This window comes from Cnephaeus nilssonii (assembly GCF_951640355.1).
Source record: "Cnephaeus nilssonii genome assembly, chromosome: 7".
NCBI lineage: Eukaryota > Metazoa > Chordata > Mammalia > Chiroptera > Vespertilionidae > Cnephaeus > Cnephaeus nilssonii.
In genome coordinates, this window is record NC_137078.1 from 100,868,530 (window position 1) to 100,886,132 (window position 17,603).

General features: G+C 67.2%; 1 protein-coding gene across 5 annotated transcripts in view; it reads left to right on the top strand.

Moving 5' to 3' along the window:
- Positions 1 to 17,603, top strand: part of NPHP4 (nephrocystin 4) — a 64,207-nt gene that overhangs the window by 28,872 nt on the left and 17,732 nt on the right. For 4 of the 5 annotated variants that reach the window (XM_079777559.1, XM_079777560.1, XM_079777558.1 and 1 more), the window contains 5 exons: positions 1,486 to 1,612; positions 12,585 to 12,646; positions 13,488 to 13,595; positions 17,035 to 17,186; positions 17,304 to 17,495. In XM_079777559.1, coding sequence (XP_079633685.1) covers positions 1,486 to 1,612; positions 12,585 to 12,646; positions 13,488 to 13,595; positions 17,035 to 17,186; positions 17,304 to 17,495 — 641 coding nt within the window. The remainder of the gene's footprint in view (positions 1 to 1,485; positions 1,613 to 12,584; positions 12,647 to 13,487; positions 13,596 to 17,034; positions 17,187 to 17,303; positions 17,496 to 17,603) is intronic. The other variant, XM_079777561.1, reaches the window with a different exon arrangement.

A 17,603-nucleotide genomic window follows, 5' to 3' on the forward strand; every position in this document is an offset into this window, starting at 1 on the left:
CGGGGCCACAGCGACGGCTGCGGAGAAGCCTGGGCGGGATTGACTCCCATTTGTGTGGAGACAGCAAACCAGCGCAGAGGAGCACCCGCCACCTGCCCCGGCGTCCGCAGAGCCCGCTAGTGGGCGGCACTTCATGGCAGGATGGCCGCTCCCCAGGTCGGGACGGGGGTGGGGGGTGGTGGTGGTGGTGGGGGGGTGGGCAGGCCCTCACGCAGGCTCTCCGCCCTCGCGCAGCCGTCCTGGGAGCGCCAGCCGTGCAGCCAGCGAGGAGACGAACGAAAGGCGTGCGGGCCGGGCAGGAAGGCCGGAGCCGCTCTTGTTTGCAGCTGCGTGCTCGTCTAGGGAGGTGACCCCGAGGGGCACAGCACCTCCTAAATGAAGGAGGGAGTTTATGGAGGTCGCAGGATAAACAAGGGGTCACACGGAAACCCCCACCCTATGTCTGTCCCAGCAACGAGAGGAGGGAAGCAACATTTAAAAACGGTTATTTACCCGCCCCCCTCAGTGACACCTAACACACGCGCACGGCTCTGGGCTGAACACTGAACCCCCCTCGCCGCCCGTCCGTCCTGGTGTCACGGCGGTTACTCTGAGGCCAGGGACCGGTCACGGAGGGCAGGGCCATCTGTGGGCCGGAGACCTCACAGAGGGAAGAGGGACGTGCTCTCCGAGCCGGTCAGTGGGCCGCGATGGGTCTCAGCATTCAGAGAACGTTCTGTCCCGCAGGGCTCTCGGGGCGGGGAAGCAGGTGCAAACCACACACGGGAGGCGGGGGGGCTGGAAGAGTGAGGACGGGGTGGGGAGAGCAGTGCAGTGGGGGGACTCCGCCGCGGCTAGGACAGTGCTGCTGGGAGGGATGGCGTGCAGGTGGGCGACGGACAGCGGGGCGGTCACAGCGGGCGGCGCCGCGGAACCAGACCCACCAGCGGCCTCGGCGGGGCTCTGCGTGGGAGGCGAGGACGTGGCCACCCAGGAGCGTGCTCTCCGTGCTCACAGCGGCCCTCTCCGACCCCCGAGCTGCCACAGCCCCGGGCTCGTGAGTGGGTGGCCGGGTACGTCACACGTGGAGTGCCCCCGCCGTGCCAAGGAGCGGAGGTGGCGAATCCCTCGCACCTGGCGTGTGAGTGAAGGAAGCCGGTCTGAAAGGCCGGGTGCCATCCATTCCAGTCACATGACCTCGAGACCCGCCACGCGGGGCAGCAGGAGGGAGAGGGTGGCGGCCGCTCTGCCTGCTGTGCTGCCCCAGGCCGCACACGGAACGTCAGGTTACACGGTCCGCCCACAAAGCGTGTCCGGGGCTGAGGCGGACACGTGCTGCGCGGGCTCTGCTGGTGCCAGGGCTGCTCTGCGCCGCGAGGTCCCCGAGGAGCTGACGTGGTTCTGGGCTGGGACCCGCGGCCTCCTGGGCGGTGGCGGGTGATCGGGGCGGCGGGGGGGGGGGGGGGGGTGAGGGGCGGCGTGGCCATCTCTGCTCTGCTCCTGCAGGTGAGGCAGGTGGAGTCGGGGACCGTCCAGTTCCAGTTCTCGCTGAGCCCTGACGGACACCCGGACACCCCCGGGCTCCCCCGGGCGGAGCGGCGGCCCTCGAGGAGGACGCCCACGACCCCCGCAAGTAAGTGTTGGCGGGAAGCCGACTGCGGGCCCACAGCCCCCGCTGCTGCGGGAAAGCGCCAGGCGGTGCGGGGCGGGTGTCGGGAGGTTCGCGGAGGGCTGTGGTCTGAATCGTGGTTGACTGTTACGGCGGGGTGCAGCATGGCGGGGTGCGGCATTGTGGGGTGCTGCATTATGGGGTGTATTGTGGGGTGCTGCATTGTGGGGTGTTGTATTGTGGGGTGTGGCATTGTGGGGTGCTGCGTTGTGGGGTGCTGCATTGTGGGGTGCTGTATTGTGAGGTGCTGCATTGTGGGGTGCTTCATTGTGGAGTGTTGTATTGTGGGGTGTGGCATTGTGGGGTGCTGCATTGTGGGTGTGGCATTGTGGGGTGCTGCATTGTGGGTGCGGCATTGTGGGGTGCTGTATTGTGGGGTGCTGCATTGTGGGGTGCTGCATTGTGGGGTGCTGCATTGTGGGGTGCTGTATTGTGGGGTGCTATATTGTGGGGTGCTGCATTGTGGGGTGCTTCATTGTGGGGTGTGGCATTGTGGGGTGCTGCATTGTAGGTGCGGCATTGTGGGGTGCTGCATTGTGGGTGCGGCATTGTGGGGTGCTGTATTGTGGGGTGCTGCATTGTGAGGTGCTGCATTGTGGGGTGCTGTATTGTGGGGTGCGGCATTGTGGGGTGCTGCATTGTGGGGTGCTGTATTGTGGGGTGCTGCATTGTGGGGTGCTGCATTGTGGGGTGCTGTATTGTGGGGTGCTGCATTGTGGAGTGCGGCAGCGTGGCCAGCTGCTATCCTTACGCGCCAGCTGCCAGTGAGCTCAGCTATTGCAGCTCCCGGCTAAAGGCCGGGGAAGGTCCCGTTGGTGACAGCTGCGGCCGCCTCCCATGCCTGTCCTGCGGACACGGGCACAGAACCAGAGCTGGGCCAGAGCCACGGGCCACCGGCTCTGTCCTGTGTTGTTAACACGGCTGTGAGTTTGTTGTTGTTTTTAGATACATTTTTATTGACTTCAGAAAGGATGGGAGAGGGAAAGAGAGAGAAACATCAATGATGAGAGAATCGTTGATCGGCTGCCTCCTGCACGCCCCACACTAGGGTTTAAGCCCACAACCCAGGCATGTGCCCTGACTGGGAATCCAACTGGGACCTCCTGGTTCATAGATCGATGCTCAAGCTCTGGGCCACCCCAGCCAGGATGTTTTTAAAAATGCTTTCTGCTTCCTTGGTGCCTGCAAGAGGGAGGTGTGGCCTGTCTGTGGCTTTAAGGGAGGGGTGCAGGCTCCGCAGAGTGGTGTCCTGTCCCTCCGCGGGTGGTGGGTCCACGTGCGAGTCGGTGTCTGAGGAGCGGCTGCGGCCTCGGCTTTGTGCTCAGCGGGCTCGGCACCTTCTGCGGTGTCAGTGCCGGGTGCAGCCGCCTGCTCTTCGCCCGGGACACCCAGCCGGCGTCCTATGGCGAGCGGCGTGGAGGTCAGGAGGGAGTGTGGGGAGACGCACACGGATGAGTGTGCCGCGCTGGCACAGCCGTGGGTGAGCCTGAGGGGGCGGGAGGGGGTGGGCGGTGAAGGAGGCAGACAAGAGAATAAAGCTGGGGCTGGGTGGGATGCTGCTTCTCTGATTAGAGAGACAGCGCCGAGGCCTGCCAGCCGAGTCGTTACTTTACAGCCAGATTCCCCGAGGCCAAGGAAGGGCGCGGTCAAGATGTTTACAGCGTTCTCCCGGGTTCCGAACCGACTCAGTTACAGGCACCTGGTCAAGCTTTGTTTCCTTGCTGCGCCTCCCGCAGCCCGTGTCGCTCAGCCACGTGGGGCCTCAGGTTCGGACCACAGGTTCACGCTCACAGCCACAGCCTTTGGCTGTAATTGTGCTGGGACTTGCACGTGGCTTTGCCACGAGAGGTTCGTGCCCTCTGCTTAGTCCTAGGCTTGAACCTGTCCAAGCGCTGTGGCCGCTCTCCACGGATGAGCATGGAACCCGAGGCTCTCAGCTCCTACAGGTCTCGCCAGCGGCAAGGATGTTCCAGCCTCGGTGGTGGGAAAGTTAGAGAGAGGGAACGGGTGTGAGTGCGAGGAGAGGGGGCTCGGCAGTCGTCCCTCCCAAAGGCTGTGCTGACAGCGCAGCCAGTCTCTGTCGGCCGCGGGTCCCGGTGCTTGGTCCCCTCTGGGCGCCGTCCCCTGTGGGCGTGGGTCCCCTGTGGGCGTGGGTCCCGGTGCTGGGTCCCCTCTGGGCACGGTCCCTTCTGGTCGCGGGTCCCGGTGCCGGGTCCCCTGTGGGCGTGGACTTTATGAGCGGAGACTGTGGTTGGTGGACGCTGGTCATGTGGCTGTCACTTTCCGGTGGTGGAGGCAGCACCTTGACATCTGAACACACTCGCTGCCCAAGCGGGCGCCCTGCGGAGAGGCCTGCGGGCGCTGCGTGTTGCTTCGTGCTCCCGTGTCTGCGTGCCGTGCTTGCAGGCTGTCCTGCGGCTGCTGCTCACCGCCGAGCGCGCGTGGAAAGCCCTGTCGCGGACTGCCGTGTGCAGCCGCTGTCCTTGAGGAGCGCGGTGCCCTGCTGGGGTCCCTCGGGCGGGGGGGCGGGGGGCGAGGGGCACTTCCTGTCGGACTCAGCTCAGAAGGATGCCCGGATTTACTGGGTGAGGCTGAGCGCATGAGGCACAGCGTACATGGTGTGAACGTACCACCCAACGGGCCACGCTTATTCCCAGCCCATCTCCCGCCTTAAGGCTAACGTCTTCCCTCCCGGCACGTGCCTGGTCACGGCCTGGAGCGGCGGGGCCGGGGCGGGGCCTGCTCTCCTGGGGCCCGGCTGCCCTTCTGAGGGGCCGCGGCCTCCTGTTCCAGAACAGTCCTTCGACGCGTTCTTGCCGGTGGCTCCTGGAGCTCCCTGGCTCTCTGGGTTGACAGGTCCTTGCAGCTGGAAAGAACGCCTCGTTATTTCTCCTCCACTTTCTCCCGTGCCCCCGCCCCCCGCGCCCCCAGCGGCCCCGCAGCCCGGTGCTCTGCTCACCTGGTGGTCTTTCCTCTGGGTCCACGCGCGGTGGCTTCTGTTGCCACGTCCCACGCCCAGGCCTCCTCTCCCGCAGTCTGCCCGGCTCCGTCACCCCTGTGGTTCCCCTGCGCCCTGCGGCTTGTCTCCCCAAGTCCTGTCCGGCTTCCTGTCCCCCACGTCGTGCTGAGCAGGCCGCGGTCCCTCTCCCCCGGACACGACAGTGCAGCTCGGCGCGTGTCCTGCGCTAATCCCATGCCCGTGTCAGTTCTGGGTCCGTGTGGATGGCCTCTGCCCGGGTCCGGGTGCTTGCTCCCCGGGGGCTGCTGACGGCGCCAGCTGGGGGTTCCCTGTCCTGGCGCAAGCAGCTCTGCACGTGCAGACACCCCCGGCTTCGGAGGCGCTGGGCCCTCAGGCCTCCCCCGCGGTGTTAGGCTGCCACTGAGTATGGGCCGGTGAGTCCGCTGTGACGTGGCCCTTCGTGTGCTCTGCTCACGCCCTGAGCTATGGGGTCACCAGTCTGGCTGCTTTCTGGCCTCGTGTGGGCGCCGGGCACTGGTCAGGGGGCTCCTCCCAGCCCTGGGTGTGGGCACCGGGCACTGGTCAGGGGGCTCCTCCCAGCCCTGGGTGTGGGCACCGGGCACTGGTCAGGGGGCTCCTCCCAGCCCTGGGTGTGGGCACTGGGCACTGGTCAGGGGGCTCCTCCCAGCCCTGGGTGTGGGCGCCGGGCACTGGTCAGGGGGCTCCTCCCCAGCCCTGGGTGTGGGCGCCTGGCACTGGTCAGGGGGCTCCTCCCCAGCCCTGGGTGTGGCACCGGGCACTGGTCAGGGGGCTCCTCCCCAGCCCTGGGTGTGGGCGCCAGGCACTGGTCAGGGGGCTCCTCCCCAGCCCTGGGTGTGGCACCGGGCACTGGTCAGGGGGCTCCTCCCAGCCCTGGGTGTGGCGCGGGTGGTGGGCATTGGGGGGCTCCTCCCCAGCCCTGGGTGTGGGCACCGGGCACTGGTCAGGGGGCTCCTCCCAGCCCTGGGTGTGGCGCGGGTGGTGGGCACTGGGGGCTCCCTTGCCTTCTCTAGCTCCAGGGGCCGCCTGCATGCCTTGCCCCTCCCTCCGTCTCCAAAGGCAGCAGGTGGCATCCCCAATCTCGCCCGCCTCTGCCCTCTTGACTCCCTCTCCTCTTCGGGGACTGCTGTGATCGCTGTGGGTGCCCCGGGCACCGGCGTCTCCCCATCCCGGGCCAGCGGTTAGCACCCTCCGTTCCCTGCATGTGGACGGTTTGGGTGCACCAGTCCAGGACAGTGCACAGGGCTGCCATGTGGGGAACGTAGAGTCTGATTTCATGTCGTGGACAATAAATTCTAGGTGGATTAACAAGCCTTTAGAAGTCCCAGAATTAGAAGGCTAGGAGGAAGAGAGCGCGCAGACACGAGCTGCCTGCCTCCGGGGACACTCGCGGGATGGTCTGTGGGGCAGCGGGACGCGGTCACGTCAGCGTGAGAGAGGGGCCCGGACGGTCACTGCGGACAGCGTGCAGGGCAGGGTGGTACGAGGCAGCAGGCTCCGAAGGGTGTGGGCGTGCTCGCCGGGCGGCGTCCCTCCCCCTCGGTTCCTCCGCGGCCACGTGGGGTGAGGCACGGACCTGACCACGGAGATCAGAACTGAGGAGGAGCAGGGAAAATCAGTGTGTGTTTGTATGGCCTTGAGGGCAGGAAGGCAGAGCACAGCCGAGAGGAGAAGCTTGAGGGACGTGATTGTTAAATATGAGTATTTTGCGTGAGGAGACTCATCCACAGAGTTCAAAGGCAAACCTGGGGCGGGAGGATGCAATACACACAGCCACGGACACTGACGGGCAGACGTAGGAGGTTAGCAAGAAGAGAGCGTGCACAGAGCTGCTCCCGATCAATACAGGCAGACAGACAGCCGAGGAGGAAAGTGGGCCAAGGGCGCGAGGTCGCAGAGGATTCCGCGAGCACAGACCCGCCCGGGCTCAGGGCCGCCCCGCCTTGTCTTCCTTGTCCTGCCGCTGCTGTAACACCCGTGGGCGGCGGCCACGGTCAGACCCCTTCCAACCACAGTCCCGTTGGCCCCAGCCCACAGGCCTGGAGACCAGGCGCCCAGCGGGGCAGCAGCGAGCAGCCTGTCTCCACGGGGATGCTCTTGACCCCAGCCCTCGGGGGGCACACCTGTGCCCAGAGCCACCCAGGGCAGTGGGCTTCCACCCGCAACAGCCCCGTGTGGGTGTGGCTTCTGCCCGTTACAGGCAGTTCCGAGGAGCTGAGGGCATTTTCTCAGGGGGACCCCCTTCCGCTCCCCCATCCATCCCGCAGATCCTCCTGGGAGTCTGCGATGGGCCCGGCTTCTGTCCGCTTTAGAGAGACAATAAATGAACAAATTACAAAGGTTGCAGTAGCTGAGGAATCAGGTTTTCCTCGGGGCGGATGGTGAAGGCGGGCGCTGCGTGCGTGGGGCTCGGAGACCGGGGGCGCTCTCTGTCCTTCCCCGCAGAACTGCTGTGAGCATGTTGCAGCTCCACAAACGCGTCCGTCGTGAAAAAGGAGTCTGACTTGCGGGAACCTCCCGAGATGCCGTCTGATGTGATTGGCCTGTCGGGAGCTCTGTGTCCAGCTCCATTAATGGGGTGCGTCTGTGGCTTCAGGCCAGGCCGGGGGGGAAGCAGCTGAGGCTTGTGGCTGATGACCTGCTGCAGCTAGACATGTAAGCGAATGTGTGCCTGTGTTCCAATAAAACTTTATTTACAAGCACAGGTGGTGGGCTGGACTTGAGCAGCAGCCACAGCATGCAGATCCCTGATCGGCAGCGTCCCTTTGGCCACGTCTTTATCGGGTACAAGGGACGGAGACTCGGCTCAGAGTGGCCTGAACGAGGGAGGGACTTGATGGGCTCGTGTGATAGAAAACCCGGAGGTGGCGCTGATGTGAGGCCTGGCTGCCTCGTGGGGACTCGGTGTGATCATCCCCGTCTGTCCCTCTCCCACAGCCTGACCCCTTGCCCTTGAGCTGCCAGTGTTGGCTTCTCCCAGGAAGGGCTTCTCCACGCGGTGGCCTGGGAGCGCCACGCTTCTCCTGGCCGAGGTGCTGCTCCGTCCCGGGTGCAGAGCTGCCGGGCCCATGCTGTGGGGTCCACGCTGTGGGGCCCACGCTGTGGTTCTGCACAGGAGCCGGCTCTGGGGGCTGGGAGGATGGGAGTCGGACTCGGCAGACGTGTGGCAGCGTCACCTGCTTTCCAGCCACTGTTGGGGACAGCAGGCCTGCGTGGACGGAAGCTGGCCTCTGGTTCACCTAATTGGGATTTATCGCTGCCTTCCCACCCCTGCACACGCCGCCCGCACCCGGTTCCGAGCGTTGGAAGACGGCCTCCCGAGACCCAGGGGAACCGACTTAAACATCCATTGCGGTTGCGTCTGACGGAAACTTTTCTGACTCCAGTATTTTACCAGCGTCTATGGGCCCTGTGGAAGCCTTAATGACGTGCGGCTGTCACTTTAAGTGAGGTGCTTGGGCTTCCTGCTGTGAATTACCTTTTTATTTCATCCATAAATGACAAGGGAGCAGGGGTCCATTCGTCAGCCTCAGGGAAGTCTGCAGGCAGCCACTAGAGGGCGCTCCGCCCCCACTTTTCCTGACTTGGAACTTCCTGACCCACATTTTGCTTTCGATGTTCTGCTGGCGTCGGACCCCGTTGTGTTCCCTTCATAGACTTAGAACAGCCATGTGGGGGGCGGGGGTCATTGGAAATACGTCCCTCCAGCAGGCAGCGTCCTCCCTCCGTCCAGGAAAGCCAGCCAGTGGGGGGGGGCGGGGGTCATTGGAAACACGTCCCTCCAGCAGGCAGCGTCCTCTCTCCGTCCAGGAAAGCCAGCCAGTGGGGGGGGGGGGGGGGGGGGTCATTGGAAACACGTCCCTCCAGCTGGCAGTGTCCTCCCTCCGTCCAGGAAAGCCAGCCAGTGGGATGGGGGGGGTCATTGGAAACACGTCCCTCCAGCAGGCAGCGTCCTCCTTCCGTCCAGGAAAGCCAGCCAGTGGGAGGGGGGGCAGCGCGCCGCAGCTTTAAAGGGGCCTGAGGGCCGCTTGCTGGCGAGTGGCAGTGCCACTCCGGGGGTGGCATTCTGAGCGGCCCTGCAAGTGACCCCAGCCTGGGGCGCCCCAGATCCTCAGCCCGTGCTCTGAGCTCCCCAGCACGGAGCCCCAGCCCACTCCCTGGGTCTCTTCTGGGGTGTTGCTCACCCCCCTTCCTGTGCTCAGTCAGGGAGGGTGACTTTTACCCCCATGGCCTCTCGGACGGTTTGCCTGATGAACTGAGTGTCCGGAGCCGTAACCAAGGACTGATTCCCGATTTCCAAGGCCTTCGAGGGAAGCTATTTCCACAACCTTCCTTCGAGGCACAGCGGCCGTCTCTAGCAGTGATCCCCTCCCTTCCCTGGCCTTGGGGGCGGCTGCTGTCCCCTATCCTGGGACCTCGCCAGAGCCCCCACCCTCCCTGCCTTGGTCTGAGCTGCTGCAAGAACTAAGCCACGGTGCCCCATCCCTTCCCCCCACCCCCTCCCCCAGCATTAACTGAGCCTTCAGTCACACACAGGCAGGCTCGGGCCCCTGGGCAGCACTCCCTTCGAGAGCGCCCCCAGCAGGCCCCGCCCGCTGACGCTGCTTCCTCAGCCTCCCCGCCCCCCCATCCCCCCCCCCCCCCCCCCCACGAACGCACAGCTGCGTCTCAGGAACAGTTGGCGTTGGGGCTGAAGGGCTTCACCTGCCCGGAGCCCAGGGCCACGCCGCTGGTCACAGGAAGGGCCGCGCTGCGGGGTCCCGCCAGCGTTTGCAGAGAGGGTGCTGGCCGCCCCACCCTCTGCAGCTGGAGGGGGTCCCCGGGCAGACCCTGCCCCACTTCACTCTCCTGCACGGGTTTGTACCTTCCCAGGGCCCGCCCCTCAGGGTGCCTCGGTGAGTGTTGGCTGGGAAGGCAGCCGCTCCAGCCCGGCTGGGGATGCACCCGTGGCGGCAGGTGCCCTCCAGGCAGACGCGGGGGCGCGGCAGGGGCCGCTGGAAGGACAGCAGGGTTGGCGGCGCACGAAGGGTGGAGGCCGCGGCGCTGCTGACAGCGGTTCTCAGGGCGGGAGTGACGGAGTGACAGCGTCAGGGAACAGGAGGCCTCAGACGGGGCTGCACTCGCCGAGCTGGGCCGCAAGCTTCTCCTTCGTCTCAGGCCGGGTGGCTCCGTCCGCACAGCTCAGCGGTGGCCTGGGACCCTGGTCTCGTCCCTCCTGTCTGGGGCACCTCAGCTTCCCGGCTCTCGGCAGAGCGGTCGTCTCCGAGTCCCTGACCTGTGTTTACCTGGTCGGGGCCTGTGGTGGCCCGGCCGCCTGACGTCACCCAGGGAGGGGCCGGCGTGGCTGGCAGAGGCACCGGAGGCAGCAGCTGCCGCGTGGGGCCCCCTCCCGCGGTGCTGAGCTGCGTGCAGCCCGGGTGCCGCCAGAGCGTGTTCAGGGCTCGCGGGACAGACAGACACTCCATGCAGGCGCGTGGGGCTTGCTCTCGGCTCTGACGTGCTCGGCAGCCGCTCCTGCCCGACCCAGGGCCTCCTCCCCTTTCCATGTGCACTCACCCCCTCTCTCCCCCCGCACGCACCGGCCTTGATTCCCGGGCGCCCTGATGGGTCCCTGTTTCAGCGGTGCGGCCGCAGACCTGTGCACGCTCCAGCTGTCACTGCACGCGTTGCCCGTGGCCTCTGGCGGAAGTGGGGCTCCCCAGTCGGAAGGTCATCCTGGCTGTGGGGCGTGGAGGGATTGATCCAGGGCTCTCGGGGACACGTGTTCCCTGGGCTCCACACAGTGGGTTTGAGAAGTGACTTCCCGCCCACGACACGGACAGAAAGGGCCGAGGGAGGCTGTGGTTTGGTGCGTTTCTCTCAGTCCGCGCCGCCCTGGGCACGGATGGGGGCTTCGCGCTCCTGGACCTCAGTGGGCGGCGTTGATGGCCAGCAGAGGCTTTTCTGGTGCCGTGTACTCGCTGGGAAGATTCGAGGTAAAGAATTGCCTTAAAGAACACGGGCACCCGCTGTGAGAACCAGGAGGCTTTAGTGCCCAGCGCCCCCAGGCTCAGACTTCACTCCGGGCGGGCTCAGCGGACTCCCTCAGCAGAGGGCTGGCTCCCAGGGGCCCGGCTCTCTTATCAGGGAGAATGGAGCCATTTCCTGCCATTTTCCTCATTACCAAGACCCGCCTGCGGGACTGTGTCTCCATTGAGGGCAGAACAAAGGAGACTCGTGCTGGCTGATCCAGTTCCCTCTCTGCTGCGGCTGCCGGGGAGGTGGGGCGGGGCTGCCGGCAGGCAGAGCCCCAGATGGTCTGGGAGGCGGAGGCCCCTGCTTCGAGGACAGTGGCCCCGGCAGAACCCCATCTGCGTTTTGTTCTGCTGAAGCACAATCTTTCCTGGGAAGCCGACTGGCTCAGCGACGCTCTGACTCCCTCCCCAGGGAGCGCATCTCGGGAACCGGAGGCTCCTCGGCTGCAGTGTCTGGGGACGTGGGCCTCAGATCGGGGCTTGTTAGAGGGGGTGGCAGCCGGCCGCGGGGCTCGGGCTGAGCGTCGACCTATGAACCAGGAGGTCACGTTCGATTCCTGGTCAGGGCACAGGTCCCGGTTGTGGGCTCCATCCCCAGAGTGGGGCGTGCAGGAGGCAGCTGATCGATGATTCTCTCTCAGCATTGATGTTTCTCGCTCTCCCTCTCCCTTCCTCTCTGAAATCAATTAAAATAAAAAGGGTGCTGAGGGAGCTCCCTCTGCGCCCGCTGTCCCGGCCCTCACTCCCCGTCAGCCCGGCCCCTCAGCGGGTCACCGCCTGCCCTCTCTGGGTGGCTCTGGAGCAGCGGGGCGGCTGTGGTGGGCGGCCTGGGCACACAGCAGGCGGTATGGGTGGCGCTTCGTGGGCTCAGTTCCTCCTGGGGCAGAGGCTGCGTTGCTGTGGGTTTTGTTTTGTGGCTGAGAGCGGCCAGGGAGGCGCGGGCATGCTCTGTGGAGTGCGCGGCACCTCCCGTCACGGCCCGTGGTGAGGCTGGCTGGTCAGCAGGCCCCGAGGCCTCGGGGCTGCAGGGAAAGGGGGGGCTCATTGGCTCACGCACGTTCACGGCACCGGCCTGTTCCCGGGCTCAGGCCTGGCTGTGTGGGGACTTGGGCAGCAGGGGCCACGGAAGAGGCCGGGAGAGGCCAGGGCAGTGGTCAGAGCCACAGGAGCCAGGGCTAGGCCGCCTGGGTGGGCTGGGACTTCAGGGGTCCAGCTGTCCTGAAGCCCAGTGGGGTGGTGGCCACGTGAAGTGGACAGTCCGGTGTCTGAAGGGAACTGTGAGGAGCGAGGCAGGGTGTGGCCCTCAGGGCTGGAGACGGGCCGTGGCCCTCGGGGAGTCCACGCGGGCCACCCTGGCAGGTGAAGACGTGCAACCCGTGTGAAATGATTGAGAGGCAACAGATGCCCAGGGCCCGGGCCGCTTGGCCTCAACTTCCCCCGTGGCTTGGGGACGGGGTGGGAGCAGCACGGGCCAACGGCAGCCTGCCCCCTCCCGACCACCGAGCGGGACAGCGCTCGCCAGGCGCTCAGCCTGGGGTCAAGGTCAAAGGACACTCTCAGCCCCTCCTTAGGGGAGCGTGGGAGGGCTGGCCGGACTCTTCCTGTGCTCACAGGCCCACGCCGCCCGCCCGCGAGTGGGGCTCTGCGGCCAGGCTGGCTTCGTGGGCAGTCGGGGGGCGGGGCCTGCGGATCCGGAGCCGAGAGCAGCAGCAGCGGAGGCGTGACCGGGAGGAGCCACCTGTGTTCTCTGCACGCCCCGTCTTCTGAACCGCTGAGCGTGGGCACGGCCGGGTCACTGCTGCCCGGCTCCAGTGGCACGGGGTACCCCCGAGGGAGACGTCCAGGCCCTGGAGGGTGGGGCTCCGGGTGCCCTGGGCCCCGCCGAGGCCGACGGCTCCCTCCCGTCCTGTGTGCTTCCTCCCAGGCCCGCCAGTGCCGCCGCCCCAGGGGCTCGCCGCCTCCCAGGACTCGCCTGTGGGACCAGGGGTAAGTCCAGAGCGGCTACTGCAGGCCCCGGTCAGGAAGGGGCTCTGCATCGTTAGGGACAGTCAATGCCCGTGCCGTCTGCGGCTGGGAAGGGGCTGGGAGCGGAGGGGAGGGGCCGCCTGCTGCGTTGGGGGGCCGGGGTCCCGTCTCCCTCCTGCCCGTCTGTGCAGCGGCTGCCAGGCGGCTTCCGGACCCTGTCAGGGACCCTCCGTTGGCCTCGGGGGACTCTCCCTTTGAAACAGTGGTCTCCCCGACAGCGGGCCTGAGGGTTGGAAATGGTCAGGACTGGACGCCTTTGCTTTCTCCCCGAGACGCTGAGGTGTGGTCTCCACCCCTCCCCTGCCCACGCCGCTGCCAGGAGAGGGCCGGCCGCGCGCAGTGCTGGGGGGACAGGGCACAGCCTAGCAGGTCGGGGCTGCCTGTCGGAGGGCAGCGTGTCCGTGGGCGGCCTGTCCATGGCAGGTGCCTGCGTGGCAGCGGGGCTTGGTCAGAACCGGAAGGGCCTTGGCGACGGCGGGCCCAGGGGCGGAGGGGAAACCCAGAGGACCCTGCCGCCCACGCGCGCGAGAACCTGGCGTCCCCGGCCCGTCCTCCCCTCCGCCTGCTTGTCCTTGTTGCTGCGTTTATTCAGATCCTCGGGCCAGGAGAGGTCACAGAGTCCTCTCTCCATAGTTCGAAGGACATTGGAACGGTGTGGGGTCCAGAGCAGCTGCTGAGCGGAGGCTGAGGGCCTCGGCGCCTTCTGTGGTCGCCCTGAGCCTCCTTCCCGGCGCCCGCGTGGGTGGGGGCCCCCGCGAGGTCACTGAGTGGCTGATCTTCTCACCAGCTTTCTTCCCTCCAGCTGTCCCTGTCCCAGCTCGCAGCCTCCCCACCGTCCCCGACTCGGTGCCGCTCGGCCAAGCCCTCTTCCCAGCAGCCCGCCAGCTTCGAGCCCTCGGGGGCCCAGGCGGTAAGTGTGCCCCATTCTTCCTGGGTGGTGGCTCCTGACACTGGGAAGGCGTTGATTTGCCAGCACGCCGGCCCCTGGCTGGGTGACCGGGCCATGGGGGGTTCCCAGGAACACGGGGTGACCGGGCCATGGGGGGTTCCCAGGAACACGGGGTGACCGGGCCATGGGGGGTTCCCAGGAACACGGGGTGACCGGGCCATGGGGGGTTCCCAGGGACACGGGGTGACCGGGCCATGGGGGGTTCCCAGGGACACGGGGTGACCGGGCCATGGGGGGTTCCCAGGAACACGGGGTGACCGGGCCATGGGGGGTTCCCAGGGACACGGGGTGACCGGGCCATGGGGGGTTCCCTGGGACACGGGGTGACCGGGCCATGGGGGGTTCCCAGGAACACGGGGTGACCGGGCCATGGGGGGTTCCCAGGAACACGGGGTGACCGGGCCATGGGGGGTTCCCAGGGACACGGGGTGACCGGGCCATGGGGGGTTCCCTGGGACACGGGGTGACCGGGCCATGGGGGGTTCCCAGGAACACGGGGTGACCGGGCCATGGGGGGTTCCCAGGAACACGGGGTGACCGGGCCATGGGGGGTTCCCAGGAACACGGGGTGACCGGGCCATGGGGGGTTCCCAGGAACACGGGGTGACCGGGCCATGGGGGGTTCCCAGGAACACGGGGTGACCGGGCCATGGGGGGTTCCCAGGAACACGGGGTGACCGGGCCATGGGGGGTTCCCAGGGACACGGGGTGACCGGGCCATGGGGGGTTCCCAGGAACACGGGGTGACCGGGCCATGGGGGGTTCCCAGGGACGCGGGGTGACCGGGCCATGGGGGGTTCCCTGGGACACGGGGTGACCGGGCCATGGGGGGTTCCCAGGAACACGGGGTGACCGGGCCATGGGGGGTTCCCAGGAACACGGGGTGACCGGGCCATGGGGGGTTCCCAGGAACACGGGGTGACCGGGCCATGGGGGGTTCCCAGGGACGCGGGGTGACCGGGCCATGGGGGGTTCCCTGGGACACGGGGTGACCGGGCCATGGGGGGTTCCCAGGGACGCGGGGTGACCGGGCCATGGGGGGTTCCCAGGAACACGGGGTGACCGGGCCATGGGGGGTTCCCAGGAACACGGGGTGACCGGGCCATGGGGGGTTCCCAGGAACACGGGGTGACCGGGCCATGGGGGGTTCCCAGGGACGCGGGGTGACCGGGCCATGGGGGGTTCCCAGGAACACGGGGTGACCGGGCCATGGGGGGTTCCCAGGAACACGGGGTGACCGGGCCATGGGGGGTTCCCAGGGACGCGGGGTGACCGGGCCATGGGGGGTTCCCAGGAACACGGGGTGACCGGGCCATGGGGGGTTCCCAGGAACACGGGGTGACCGGGCCATGGGGGGTTCCCAGGAACACGGGGTGACCGGGCCATGGGGGGTTCCCAGGAACACGGGGTGACCGGGCCATGGGGGGTTCCCAGGGACGCGGGGTGACCGGGCCATGGGGGGTTCCCAGGAACACGGGGTGACCGGGCCATGGGGGGTTCCCAGGAACACGGGGTGACCGGGCCATGGGGGGTTCCCAGGAACACGGGGTGACCGGGCCATGGGGGGTTCCCAGGGACGCGGGGTGACCGGGCCATGGGGGGTTCCCAGGAACACGGGGTGACCGGGCCATGGGGGGTTCCCAGGAACACGGGGTGACCGGGCCATGGGGGGTTCCCAGGGACGCGGGGTGACCGGGCCATGGGGGGTTCCCAGGAACACGGGGTGACCGGGCCATGGGGGGTTCCCAGGAACACGGGGTGACCGGGCCATGGGGGGTTCCCAGGGACGCGGGGTGACCGGGCCATGGGGGGTTCCCAGGAACACGGGGTGACCGGGCCATGGGGGGTTCCCAGGAACACGGGGTGACCGGGCCATGGGGGGTTCCCAGGAACACGGGGTGACCGGGCCATGGGGGGTTCCCAGGAACACGGGGTGACCGGGCCATGGGGGGTTCCCAGGGACGCGGGGTGACCGGGCCATGGGGGGTTCCCAGGAACACGGGGTGACCGGGCCATGGGGGGTTCCCAGGAACACGGGGTGACCGGGCCATGGGGGGTTCCCAGGAACACGGGGTGACCGGGCCATGGGGGGTTCCCAGGAACACGGGGTGACCGGGCCATGGGGGGTTCCCAGGGACGCGGGGTGACCGGGCCATGGGGGGTTCCCTGGGACACGGGGTGACCGGGCCATGGGGGGTTCCCAGGGACGCGGGGTGACCGGGCCATGGGGGGTTCCCTGGGACACGGGGTGACCGGGCCATGGGGGGTTCCCAGGGACGCGGGGTGACCGGGCCATGGGGGGTTCCCAGGAACACGGGGTGACTGGGCTGTCCATGCCTCGGGATTTGCACCATGAGCGTTGGGCCTGGTGCTAACCTTGCACCGGAAGGTTGAGCTTTGCTCTGTGGAGAAGGCAGCGGGAAGCCGCCCGGGGGCTCTGGACACAGGAGGGAGCGGGATGAAGATAGAGGCTCCCAGCGCGGCAGAGGGAGGGCCGGTGAGGCCCCCCTCCTCCCCGCCCGCTGCAGCCGATGGCCTAGAAGAGCCCTTTCCTTTCACCCCGCGTCACCTGGGACCCGCACGGAGTTGGCTCTCAGAAGCGGCCGGTTCACCTGCACACGGGGTCCCAGACTCCCGGGAGTCTGTGAGGAGAACAGTCTCATTACTTGTTTGAAGGCGGTTCCGTGTTCTAAGCACAGGGTGGGCCGAGGTTGTCCCACAGTCCGCACTCACAGGTGTAAGCCTGCTTCGCCCCGTGCGCAGGGCTCGTGTGTGCGTGAGGAGCTTGCATCTGTTATTTTTATGATTCCTGTTTAATCCTCGCCCGAGGGTAGGCCTGTTGATTTCAGGGCTCACGCCTCGTGTGTTGTTGGGCTGCCCGGCACATGGTGTCCCCCTGAACTGAGACCCACTGCCTGGGAGCAGGCTTGTGGGGGGGTCCTGGGACCCCGCAGGCCTTTCCCGGGGACGGGCGCCGTGCTCCGTGCTCTGGAGGGAAGCGGCCGGCGGTGCGAGTGGCGTGGGCACGGGAACGTGTCTGTGCACCGGCCAGGCCCGTGTTGAAGGAGGTTGCGTGTCTCGCCCATAAACGCGGTTTGGTGTGAACGAGCCTTCCCCCCCCCCCGGCGCTGCGTTCATAAAATCAGTGGTTCCTGCCTCGCTGCTTTCCCTCACAGAACGCAGGGCGCCCCATAAATTCAAACTCCAGATAGAACGTAACTTGTGGCCTAAGCCTGTCCCGGATATTCCATGGGACACGCACTGCATTCTTCCCTGCCCGCCTGAGGCTAACGGCCGCCGAGCCTCCTGTGATTCTATCTGCTGATGTCCGCGTGGCGGCCGCTCAGGGATGGGCCCCTGGACGGAGCCTCCTGGGCCTGACCCGGGCCTCTCCCGTCAGCAGGAGCCCCCCCTGGAGGGCGGGATCGCGCACCTGGAAGCCGACCTGAGCCCGACGCCCGTGGTCCCGGGAACCTGTGTAGCCGAGCAGTTGCAGGAGCTGCCCTTCGCCCCCGTGCACGCCCCCATCGTCGTGGGGGCCCAGGCCCGGAGGTGAGGGGCGGCTCGGGAGGGACTTGGCAAACAAGTGCCATGGAGACCGCTTGGCCCTCTGAACCCAGGCCGTCCCCAGAGGCGCTCCCCAGGCCGCTGAGCGGGTGTGTGTTTCAGCTCCGGAGGCAGGCTCTCGCGGGCCTGCCTGGCGCTCCTGCAGGCCGCCGGCTTCCCCGAGATCCTGGACGCCAGCCAGCAGCCGGCGGAGGCCGTCAGCCCTGCGGACCCCGTGAAGTTCAGCCTGCAGAAGGAGGAAGCCGACCGTCTCCGGGGCAACGAGGTGGTGCTGCAGTTCCTTGCCTTCAGCAGGTGCGCTCTCGACTGCCTGCCGGCTGCTCTGGCCCTGGCATCCGAGCTGGCAGACCCCTGTGCCCAGGTCCCATAGACGGAGGGATGTGTCTGTTGTTGGGTTTGGCT